Source organism: Microcebus murinus, chromosome 7 (assembly GCF_040939455.1).
Source record: "Microcebus murinus isolate Inina chromosome 7, M.murinus_Inina_mat1.0, whole genome shotgun sequence".
Classification (NCBI taxonomy): Eukaryota; Metazoa; Chordata; class Mammalia; order Primates; family Cheirogaleidae; genus Microcebus; species Microcebus murinus.
This window is the reverse complement of record NC_134110.1, coordinates 59,641,572-59,654,277: the sequence shown is the minus strand read 5'-3', so window position 1 is coordinate 59,654,277 and position 12,706 is coordinate 59,641,572. Positions and strand designations below refer to the sequence as shown.

The window sequence follows — 12,706 nt, the reverse complement described above, 5'->3', positions numbered from 1 at the left end:
ACAGGTGGCCAGAAAGCTTGGGGTCCCTTTCTAAGCGTTTCAGTTCTCCCTAGGATGGATGGATGGAAGGAGGAAAGGGAGGGAGGGAGGAAAGACGGGTGAGTGGACGGATGAACGGGTGGATGGGTGGGCGAGTGGATGGGTGGATGAAGGGTAGATGGGCAAGGGACTGGAAACGGTAATCCGAGCCGGCGGACCCCGCTGCCCTCCCCCCGCTTCGGAGCAGCGGCCCCTGAGCCCAGGCCAGCGGCGGCGCACTAAGGGAGGCTGCGGGCCATCGGGGGACTCGGGCCAGGGTGGGGGCAGCTGCGAGGGCGAGGGGAGCTGAGGACCGACCGAGAGGTGGGGAGGGGGAGGGCCTTGGAGGCGGAGAGGAGCGGCGGGCGGGGAGAGGACCCGCCGAGGGGCGGCGGGCGCGGCGGGAGCTCGGCGCCGGCGGCAGCGCGGGCAGGCGCGGGGACGCAATGTCGCTGCCGCCGCCTCCTCGCGGGCCGGGGCTGCGCCGCCGGGGCTGAGCCGCCGCGGAGCCGGAGCCGAGCGGCCGCCGGGCGCGCCCGCAGCGCGGGAGGATGGGCTGCGGCGGGAGCCGGGCGGATGCCATCGAGCCCCGCTACTACGAGAGCTGGACCCGGGAGACCGAGTCCACCTGGCTCACCTACACCGACTCGGACACGCCGCCCAGCGCCGCCGGCCCGGACAGCGGCCCCGAGGCGGGCGGCCTGCACGCGGGTGAGTGAGCCCGGCTCCCGCAGAGCGGGGCCACGGCGGCGGGAGCGGGAGGGCTGGGGGCTCCGGGGACAGCACGCAGCCCATTCCCCTAAAGAATTGATGGGGCGGAGTGGGGGGAGCAGAGACAGACAGAGACCGAGACTGGACCCGCCCGCTGATGGGCAGACAGACCCGAGCACGGCGGGCCGGGTCCATGAGACTCCCTTGCAGAGGGCTGAGCTAGTCCCCTGAGCTTCGGGGAAACCCATCACTTCTTTGCCTCGGCCAATGCTTGCTCACTGGCCAGGGATGGATGGTGGGAGGACAGCCCACCTGCCCCCGCACACCTGTCCCTCAGCCACCCCACGCCCCCGATCCGCCCGGGTTCGCCTCTGCCCTGCTTTGGTCCATCTTCCCTCTGGCCACCTGCGTGGCCACCGGTCGGGTGACTTCTCCATCCACTGGCCACCTGGCATACTTCTCCCTCGATTTATAGACTAGGCGCCTGACTGGGATTGCCTGGGTGGAGTCTTCCCAGTCGCTTCCTCTTTCTACCTCTCGGAAAGGAGCCCCTTTGCGGGCTTCAAACACCAGAACCCTAGTTCAGGTCGAAACAAATGCACGCCCGCCCCATCGCTAGTTCTGCGCTTTAGCTTACTTTGCAAGCAGTTGTTCCATAGTAAAACATTTCCCTTCCCAATCCTGGTGCCTTAGTGCTGTAAATGAGGCAGGGCATAAAAGTGGGTTTTGACTATAAATTAAATACTCTTACCTGGGTCATTCCCCACCTGGCAGAAATCTGAAAGAAGGAGATGCAAAGAACTTTCTGGTCCAGTCACAGCTCAGGATTTTTTTTTCTTTTTGAAAGCAGACACTAATAATTATGGCATAGAGATGAAAAATGTGCCCGTAGACTGACTATAGACATGTTGGTGACATTAAGAGAAAAAAAAGTCACTACTTATTACAGGGATGTTGTCAAAAGCTATATCAATATTTGGATAAAAATGTTTTAACTGTTTCCCGACCTCTTTATGTTGTCTGCATTTTTGAATAATGAAATCTAAAACAGAAAATAAGTTAGATTTGAAGCACAATGTTTATTATATGGAGGAAGAAAGAAATGTGAAGTACTTTTAAAAGATTAATGATCCTAATCCATGACTCCTCAATAAGAGCTATCACTGTAATCCTGAGAATAGGTTTATCCATTTTCTAGGACCAAAGCTGGCTTCTTTTTCACATGAACTTTGTGACTTGCTTTTTAAAAAAATTGAGACTTGTCTGTGAAAGCTGTGCAGGGCGTAACAGTGTATTTGTTGCTAATTTTTCTGATTCATGAAGGCAATCATATTGGTTATTTTGTGTTGCTGATGCTTTCAGAAAGTTACCAAGTGATGTGCTGGCTGAATTCAGTGTCAGAGTGAGGATAAGACATGGGCCTTCTAAAGGGACCTGGTAAATGCTAGATGTAACAGGTTTTCCCAGGCAGGCGTGGTACTTCTCAGCAGAGTCAAATGCCAGAGCTGCACTCCAAGGAAATAAGGGTGAAAAGATCTAGCGTGAAAAACCCCCTAAGTACAGCTTTATGGAATGGTTGCCTTGGTGACTGAGAGTATATGGGGTGTGTGTGCATATGCGTGCATGTATGTGGGTGTGAGAGTTATTATGGGATGGCTAAATATGTACATATATGTTTCTCATATCTTTTCAAACATTTAATTCATTTATCATTCTGCCATCCTAACTCATATACCCTCTATCTTGAAATCTGGTCCCTGCAACAGGTGGGGCCTGGGACAAGCACACTCAGTCATGGTCCCCCGCCAAACATGGGGCAGCCCTGCCAGGCAGGTGGTCCTGAAGACCTGCATCCTTCAGCCCTGGGACGGCACCCTGAAATCGGCAAGACTCTTATGGGCAGAGTCATTTCAATTCCTTAGAAATTCCTAGTAGTCTCAGGGAGAGGGACATTTCCAAAAATCAAGATGGAATCAAGGCTTCCCTTGGAGTGTATTGCCATTCCCTAGGGGTTTTGGAAGTGTGGCTTGATTCCCATGGATTTTTCAGATTGGGGACTGGTCATAGTCAGAATGAGTTATCTGAGAAAGCTACAAATCTCCTGGGTCTCAGCCACCCTGGGAGATTAGCCAGACTTCTTTATACTTTTCTTCTTCCCTGATCCCCCCACTTCATCCACCCTCTGCCAATGCTTTACCCATGGATTCAACACCAAGCTGCTGGAGGACACCCAGTGGCCCATGGTGGCTATGTTATGACAAGAAGCCAGAATGCCACTTTTCCCTGTTTACAGCAATCTTTTTCTGATGGGGGAGGGTAAATGAAAGAGCTGGATTCAGGAGAGTCCAGATTGTAAAATCAACAAAAAAATGTCTTTATTACTAGAATTCTAGAGCTGGAGGGGGTCTCTGGAGGTCAGTTATCCAAGACAAATGAGCCTACCAGTTGAATTGTCTCAGTGTGGAAACTTCCTCAACCACTTCGCAGCTCTCACCCTCATTCCCTCAGTCTCAAAAATCCTTTCTTTTGGGACCCTGGTCACTCCCCTTTAGTGTCAAATCGAAGCCACCTTTTCTCCTGGCTACCTCATCCTCGGGACCTTTAAGGGCAGGAAGTGAACCTAATTCATTTTTGCCTCTTTTGTGCTGAGTACACTCTGCAGCACATGTGTGATGCAAGGTTGAGGCTTAATGACAGTTTTCTGAATGGACACTCTGCCTGCACCTGCCCTCCATTCCTGTCAGCTCTTCCTAGACTCCCCTTTTCTTTTCTCTTCCTTGCCGTCCTTGCTATTGATGTTTTCCCACTTGAATCAGTTTAACCTAGATTCTCTGCAGTGCCTTTCTGATCCCATAACTTCTCTTTTAAAATCCCCCCTAACTTTACTCCATTGAAACATTTGGCCTGGCCCAAAGATTCCATTTGTTTTGTGGCTGCCCCACATCTCAACTCCATAACCACATCTACCAAAAAGCCCCATTTAAGCATACCTGCTTTTTTTTTTTTTTTTTTTTTTTTTTGAGACAGAGTCTCGCTTTGTTGTCCAGGCTAGAGTGAGTGCCATGGCGTCAGCCTAGCTTACAGCAACCTCAAACTGGGCTGGAGTGATCCTTCTGCCTCAGCCTCCCGGGTAGCTGGGACTACAGGCATGCGCCACCATGCCCGGCTAATTTTTTTTTATATATATATCAGTTGGCCAATTAATTTCTTTCTATTTATAGTAGAGACGGGGTCTCGCTCTTGCTCAGGCTGGTTTTGAACTCCTGACCTTGAGCAATCCGCCCGCCTCGGCCTCCCAAGAGCTAGGATTACAGGCGTGAGCCACAGCGCCCGGCCAGCATACCTGCTTTTAACACATTGATTGCCACAATAGAAAAATTTTTTTTTCCTTGGGGCCACAGTGTTTTATTATGAAAATAGAATAAAAACTTCGAAAACAAAATGATCCTTTCTAATTTGATGAAAAATTTGTTATTTTTTATTGTTTCCTGTGTGTGAGTTATATGCAACTTGACAAATAGTTCTCACAGCTCCCAAGGTGAAGAGATGTGTGAGTTACAGATGCTTCACGGAGGCCCCGGGCTCAAAACTATTGTCAGTCAAATACAACTCATAATGGCAGTTAATATGTTAAATCTCACTTCAATTTCTCTTACCCCCATCCAGATTGAGGGCATGCCACATGACAGTAAATATTTGTTGAATGAATTCTGCATCTCACTGGGAGTAGGGAGGGGGTATGTTTTTCTGCCACTTTCACAAAGGGAGAGTTTCTTTCTTCTCTTCCTTACTCAAAAAGTGATCCTGAGCCTCTGGTTCTTGTTTTTGGACATCATCTCCGCCAGCCAGCAGAATTGAATTCAGTTTTTAGATTTGATTATGATGGAGGCTAGAATTTAAGACTTAGCTGAAGCCATAGTATCTGATATCAATTGCTTCCCTGAGTCACCAAAATCTGTCTCTGTCACAGAAGGAAATTAAATTGGTCTGAAATGATTTCATCCTCATAAAAATCGGTTTGCTGGATTGATTTTTACTTTTGTTGTCTGATGAGGGTCTCCAAGGAGAAAGGGAGTCTCTGAGGTTGCCATGACCCAGACTAGCTCAGCCATCCATACATTAATAACTTCCTAGTGTCACCCCGATGCAATCACAAGTCCTTTAAATTGCATCAGTAAACACCCCCTTTTGGACTGTTAGGGTTTTTTTTTTTTCTAATTTCTCTAGAGAATAAAGCATTTCAAATTTCTCTAAAGTACTTTTTTATAGTTTTAAATTGCTAAATAATTACTTTAGTATAATAGAAGTTTGCAGAATTAGAGACTCACGACAAAATGATTTGCCTAAATAAACTGAAAGATAGTGAAATAAAATGGAGAGCACTTCACATTACCATTTGCTAACATCTATTGATGATTTACAAAGGGCCTGGATGGGCACTTTATGTAAATTATCTCATTTAATCCCAACCTCCGGAATGAGGTGAGACCTATTACCATCTTCCTTTTACAAGCAAGGGAATGAGGCTTGAAGTGTGTGAGTGACTTTTGCCATTTCCGGCCTGGAATCCAGCTCAATCTGATTCCAAAGCCTGTATTTCTCAATACTGTCTTCCTGGTTAATGGGGGATTAGTTATAGATTTCTTCATTTTACAGTTTATAAGACCCGAAGTCTAATCTGATCTCTTGACAGTCTAGTTTGCTCTTGGACAGCACAGTTTTCTTTGGCACCATCCCTGAGGATGGCATATCTCTTCCCCAGGGAAGGAGGCTTTCCCACACCTTTGTGGGGCAGCTCCCCTTTGAGCCTCTTCCTGTTTCCTTGTAATTTCTACCCAGGGGTAGAAGTGCTATGAAGACAGTATTCTAGATCTTTGTTTCCCTATGTTGACAGACTAAAGATAAAAGACATTTATTTGCTCTTTTGTTCATACAGTAGACATTTGGCACAAAGATGAGTAAGCTATGTTCCCTGACCTAAAGAAGTTAATGTGATAGGGGAAACAGACACAAAAGGGGGCACACTTCAGGTCAGCATGGTCCCTACTGGAAGGGCACGAAGGAAGTGTTGAAGGAGTTCAGGGGACCGAGCGGTTTGTTCTGCTGGGGGCCGGGTCAGTGTGTGTATAGACCTCTGCAGGAGCTCAGTGCAGGTGGCAGGACTGTTCCCGCAGGCCCTCCAGCTGGGAGAGGCACGAGAAAGAGGTGCCCAGTTGTCCTGATTCCTCCCCTGAGAGGAGAGCAGCTGCAGAGAGCCCAGCTGGAGCTTATTCCTGGTGGATGAGTCCCCTCTCCCCCGGCCCCAGCTCCTTCTGCATACCTGTTACAAACTGTGGTTGTATTTTCAAATAATTTTTGACTAATGTCTTCCCCTCTCAAGGATGACTGTCAACATGCCTCTTGATACGAGGAACCCTGTTTAGGTAAGGGGTCTTCACACTCACCATTCTTTCCCTGTGCCTAACACCGTGCATGGCTGTAGGAGGCCCTCAAGTGATCTCTCTTGAATGAATAAATCTCCGAAAACTTCTATGTGCCTGTTTATTCTCGTAGAACCCAGATATGATGTTCTCTTTCCTCATCAGTTCAATCTGCTCATCGTTTTGGGGTTCTGGTCTACCTGACTGGTAGACAAGATTGGTTGCATAGTAAGAAATCTTCCCCACCTTCCTCACAACCCTTTTGTCAAACGCAAGCCTCTTTGTCACAGTCTCAGTTGTTCTGCAAAAATCACTACGAGAAACAGGTGGTAACAAACCTAGGTAGTTTATAAAGGTCTAGGAAGTCTCATGGTCTCATGGCCCTTGTCTTTTGGGCAGAGTATCAGGTCCTGCTTCTGGCTCTCCAGGCTCTCTGGGAGCCCAGTGACAGCACCTACCATATTGCATTGCTGAGGCTTTTTCATGCCTCTGTCTCTCCAGTTAGCTGTGAGCTCTTCCAGGTTGGGGACCACATTGTTGACATTTGCATGCCTGGCATCTATCACATGTTTGTTGAATGACTGTGAAAATGAATGCGTGGATAAATGATCTAGCTGTGCAAATGAAGCTTAGTCTGTCTTTCTTGTAACTTCTTTCCTGAGTCTCATCTTAGATACTTTTGTCTTAGACAACAATCCATTGAACCTTGTCTTTGCTGGACACTAGATAAAGCAATTTCAACGCTAACCAGAGATAAATTTAAGGTGACTCCACTGCTAGGTGTAGTAACGTCCCAAGTGCATTCCAGAATCGCCTTTTGCTTTTCCCCCCTGATTTTTTAGGCTTCAGTGGGAATAAGACAGTCTTCTCTCAGTCAGCAAAGGTCTTTTCCTGGCTCATCCTGCACTTGGCAGTCCCTCCAGCTCAGACCCCTAGAAGTCCCACCTTTGCCCTGGGATCTGTGCACCTGTGACCCACAGTGTCTTCCTGCTGATAAGGCCATTCTGCTCTTTAGTGAAGCTGGGCGTCTGCACTGTTCTTGGATGATGGTGCCTGGACGTTCATCCCAGCAGTCTTTCTGTGTCAGGCCCACGGGCTCCAGCCGCTCTCAGCAGACCATTTAGCTTCTGCTGCAAAATCCTACTCCTGTAGGGGCTTCTTCAGAGCTTCCCTGGACACTCTGAATGCTGTGTCGTCTCTCCTCCGCAGAGCAGACTTGATGGGTGTGCTCTGAGTCTACATTGTGATCTAGTCCCCCTAGCCTGGCCGCCGGGAGCCCTTACTTCCTCACATGCTCTCCTCCCACTCTGCCCATGCCCAGCTGCTTTCATCCCTCTCAAGATAAAGCTCTTGTGGAATGTGGTTATGGACTGAATTGTGTCCCCCCGAAATTCATTTTGAAGTCCTAATTCCCAGTCCCTCAGAAGGCCTTTCTAGAGGTAATCAAGTTAAAATGAAATTGTTAGGGTGAGTCCTAATCAAATATGACTGGTGTCACTATGAAAAGGAGAGACACAACTACACAGGAGAATTTCATATAAAGATGAAGGCACAGATGGTGTGACACAAGCCCAGGAGCATCAAAGACTGCAGCAAGTCACCAGAAGCTAGAAGAGAGGCATGGGACAGATTCTCTCCCAGGGTGTCCTGAAGGAACCAACTGTACAACACCTTGAGCTTGGACTTCCAGCCTCCAGAACCAGAAGACAACAGATTTCTGTTGTCTAAACGGTGCAATTTCTGGTACTTTGCTACAGCAGTCCTTGCAAACTAACATAAATGTGTTTGTGAGCACAAACATTGTGAATATTTGGAGATAATAAGAGGATTTTCACTGTTACTTCCTTACTCTTTCTTCTGAGACTGGGCCTATTTCCTTGCCATTTAGATTTAAGTAGCATTTATTGAACATCTGCTAAGTGTGAGAACTTTACTTCTGGACATTAGTTCATATCACTCTCTGTAATAACTTCATAAACCATTTTTATCACCATTTGCCATGTTAGGAAAGTGAGATACAGTGAAATTAAGAGAGTGAGCAAGGTCACCCAGCTAGGAAATGGCAGAGCCAGGATGGGCATTGAGGTCTCCAGTTTCTAAATGCAGGGCAGAGTCCATTGTGCTGTATTGCTAAGTACGAGTTTAGGACCCTCCTCCACCCCATTTGAACATACGAACCATTTGAAGTGGGAGCCTCCTGGGAGCCTCCTGCCAGCGTTTACAAGGCTGAGTCCTGCAGCTCTGAGGCCCCTCCCTGCGGTGAGTGCGCTGTGCCTGTCTTCCCAGAGCAGGCCTGCAGGGGGGGCTCCGAGAATCACCTGCATCCTAATCACCTGATGGGCCTATTCAAGATGAACAGTCTTGGCACAGAATAATATATTTTTCTGGTTTCAAATGCAATGCATGCTCCTCTTTGTGTTTAGGAAAATATCTGGAGGTAGTAGGAGTCAGAGTCTAGTTCGAATGGAGAAAGAGCAAGAGGAAAGGCTGTGGATAAGGGAACAGATTTTTCTCTTTCAATGCTCAGCATTTTCTTTCAATGCTGAGCAAATGTACTTGAATTCAGGCAAATTACATACCAGGCAAATGCATATTGTGACTTCACTGTGTGTAATTCCTCCATGTTCCCTGCCCAGCTCCCCTGCACTCCCCCACAACAGTCTCAGGCTGAGTGTGCTGCTTTATATTCCGGGATTTTCAGTCCCTTTATGGATACAGAAACATGGCCTGTGTGTGTGTGTGTGTGTGCATGTGCATGTGTGCGTGCACACGTGCACACATGTACCAGCTCTCTGAGTCTTAAATGCCCAGAGGTCAGGCAGGTTGTCTGTGAGTGTTCTGGCTGCTACCATTCCAGACACAGGTCTGGGTCTCTGTGTTACATGGATATGTGTGGAGTGTCTGCCTACACCTCACCATGTGGCTTTTATGTGATGAAGCAAAGCCAGAAGTGAGTAGGTTTTTCTTAGTCTAACCTGATATTCTCCTGATTAGTGCCAATTTCTCTTAGAATCTGGGGTTAGGTTGCTTATTAATTTTCACTTGCTGTGATGTTGAGTCTTGGACTTTTTCTATGTCTTCATGGGCATTTTAATGGGTGGTTAGGCAAAGCTGAGTCAGCGCTGCCAGCCAGATGCCATTGGGCCTGGGAATCCAGCCCAGAGTCTTTGACTGCCCCATGCTCTGATACAGCCACACCCACAGGGCATGTCCTGGTCTCTCCATTTACAACTTCATGTGCTTCCTCCCCTACTAATGAGCCAGCGTTTCATGTGCATCATGACCTCCAGTCCTTGGACCTCCACCTGCTTTTGTCATCCATCATCTTCCCTGTTACTTTGTTTGGAGATAATACAGGTCAGTGGTTAACAAACTTGACTTTAACAAAAGACATTTTTCTGCTGTGTAATCTTGAGCAGGTTTCTTAGCCTCTCTCAGCTGTAGTTTCCGCATTGAGATGGGAATCATTGGAGAAATAATGCATTCACAAATATGAAGTGCCTTGTGTTTCAGTGCTGCCCACCTGGCATGAGGATACCCTCACCTCCTTAAGCTTGCATTAGGCTCATTGTCATGCCAGTCTCAAGCCGTGGGTCACCCTTCCCCTCTGCTCCTTACCTCATGCCAATCTCAAGCCATGGGTCACCCTTCCCCTGGAGCTGCCCTGCACTGCTGGAGAAAACCATGGTGTTGGTGATTGTATCTGCTAGCAATTCACACACTAGAACCTCAGTGATATCACCACCTCTTGGCAATTCTAGTATTAATAATTCTTTTTTTTTTTTTTTTGAGATAGAGTCTCACTTTGTTGCCTGGGCTAGAGTGCCATGGCATCAACTTAGCTCATAGCAACCTCAAACTCCTGGGCTCAAGAGATCCAACTGCCTCAGCCTCCCAAGTAGCTGTGACTACAGGCATGCACCACCATGCCTGGCTAATTTTTTATATATATAGTTAGTTGGCCAATTAATTTCTTTCTATTTTTTAGTAGAGACGGGGTCTTGCTCTTGTTCAGGCTGGTTTCAAACTCCTGACCTTGAACTATCCTCCTGCCTCGGGCTCCCAGAGTGCTAGGATTACAGGCGTGAGCCACTGCGCCCGGCCTAATAATTCTTTATTAATACTCTGTGACAGTTTCCTTATAATAGCCCCCAATACTGATCCTACTTTCCCTCTGAACACCTAAATAAATAAATAAATAAATAAATAAAATAAAAAAACAAGCAATCAAAGACTTGCTGTGAGTTCTCCTATTTTTCTTTCCAGTCATCACCTGTCCCTTCTTGCCACCTCAGAGTTTTAGCCATCCTGTCCTCTAATCTGCCTGTTTGGATTCTAAGTGCAGTGACGAGGTAGTTCCTTGTTGTGACCATATGAGAGGCCCTCCCAGGCAGCTCGGCTTGGGTGACGGTCTACTCTGCCTCTCCGTTGGCCTTCCCTGAGCCCGAGCCCGTCATCTTTCACCTGAACCTCTGCGATAGCCTCCTTTTATTATTGCCCTTGACAATTCATTCTTTATGTCATAGGCAGAACAACCTTTAAAAACATACATCAGGTCCTGTCCTTCTCTTGTTTAATGCCTTCTGATGGCTTCCCCTTCCCCTTTTACTACATGTAGAATAAAACCCCAATCCCTTTCCTTGGCCTCCAGGGGCCTGGGGAACTCAGTCCCTGCTGCTTGCCTGCTTTGTTTATCCTGTTCGCTCTTTCACTCAGGGTGAATTCCTGGATTCCTGTCGGCTCCTTGAATGCAGCCAGCCCCTTCCTGTTACCAAGACTTCACACTCTCTGGAATGTGCTTCCTCCCACCCACCTCGCCTTACATAGTTATCTGCACTTCCCCCTTCAGCTCTCAGTTCAGATGTCGCCTCCTCAAGAGAGACCAGTCTTCAGCCTTCCCCAGTGGCTGCCTGGTCATTTCCTTCCTAACACCACAGCCTGCCATTGTCTGTTCATTTATTGTTTATTTATTGACTCCCTCACTCCATGAGGTCACAGGGCTGACTGACTCACCGTGCTAGCCTGAGTGCTCTGCACAGTGCGCGGCACAGAGCAGGCACCCAGTGGATATTTGTGGAATGAGGAGAACCCTCCTCACCTTTTGTACCAGCCAGGAATTATTGTGTCTGGCTGCCTGCACAGAAACTAACCACAGTAATGGGATTTAGCAAGTAGAGGGTTTGCACGGAAGTCTGGAGTTAGGCAGCCGCACCCATTCCAGGGCGCTGCCAAGGGCCTGGGCTCCTTTATTGCTCTGCCAGCTTTAGTGTGTACATCTCATCCTCATGGCTGCAAGACGCTGTGCCATCTCATTTTAGATAGAAAGAAGGAGAAGGGTAGAAAGGAGCATTCTCCCTGATCTATTCCTTATCTTTAAAATGACAGCTTTGCCAGAACCCAGTAGGCTTTGCTGGGTCTCACTGGCCAGAACTGTGTGATGGGGATGTCCCTGGCTGCAAAGGAATCTAGGAAACCAAGACCTTTAGCTGGGGACATGCCACCCTAAAAGTGTCAGCATCCTTTTGGCAAAGGAAAATAGGGGAGGGCAGATATTGGGAAGGCTGCCAGTAGGTGGCTGCATCTTTCTCCTAAGGCTGTGGTCGGAGAGGAAAGGTTAGTAGGAGCAAGAGAGAAGAGAGTGCGATGGCTCACGCCTGTGATCCTAGCACTCTGGGAGGCTGAGGATTGAGGATTGCTTGAGCTCAGGAGTTCGAGACCAGCCTGAGCAAGAGCCCGTCTCTACTAAATATAGAAAAATTAGCCAGGCATCGTGGTGCGCCTGTAGTCATAGCTACTTGGGAGGCTGAGTCAGGAGGATCACTTGTGTTGGAGGTTGCAGTGAGCTATGATGATGCCACTGTACTCTAACCAGGAGACAAAGTAAGACTGTGTCTCAAAAAAAGAAAGGAAGAAGATAGGTGAAGAGGGAGAGGAGTTCTGCTGGAAACCAAGGAGACATGATTACCAATGTTAAGATTTTGCCATAATAATAACATTGTTTTTAAATATTTTCATGTGTCAAGTGAGTTCATAAGGTGAACATTTGCTGGAAAAGCTACACGTGCTAATATTGAAATAATTTTTTAAAATAATGCAACAGTACCCTAAACACGCTGTGCTGTGTGCATGAAATGAGTGGTGGACATTCCTTTGTTTTCTGCTTCATTTTCCTGCAAGGGTAATGCCAGCCCGAGACTGATGTGCCAGCTGATATCTCAGGGCACTGATTTCCAATTAGTGGGAACATTCGTGGCACTTTGCTGCGCAGGCCTGTGTGATGCTCAGGCTGGGGGTTTCGGGGGAGAAGCAGCACACAGCCGGCTGGCACATTTCAACTTCCTGTGGAAGTTGAAAAAAACCACCCTGCTGCTGTCTCCAGGGCTTGTGGACTTCAGGGCATGAGGAAACCGAAAAGGTTTGTAGAAAACAGCATTGCTGTTTGGGAAACCGGTCGCCATAACAACAGGGCAAGGCAGCAGTTACAGTGGAAGCGGATGGCCCGAGCACCCTTCGGAAGAGGAATGATTCAGGTGTGAGCACCTCAATGAACAACAGTC

At 47.9% G+C, this 12,706-nt stretch overlaps 1 protein-coding gene across 2 annotated transcripts in view; it reads left to right on the top strand.

The window, feature by feature from the left end:
- Positions 1–414: 414 nt before the first annotated feature.
- The window catches only part of BAALC (BAALC binder of MAP3K1 and KLF4), a 72,652-nt gene continuing 60,360 nt past the window's right edge, over positions 415–12,706 (top strand). Inside the window, exons 1-2 of one of the 2 annotated variants that reach the window (XM_076005106.1) lie at positions 415–729; positions 4,251–4,267. In XM_076005106.1, coding sequence (XP_075861221.1) covers positions 570–729; positions 4,251–4,267 — 177 coding nt within the window. In that variant the 5' untranslated portion in view covers positions 415–569. The remainder of the gene's footprint in view (positions 730–4,250; positions 4,268–12,706) is intronic. The other variant, XM_012784310.3, reaches the window with a different exon arrangement.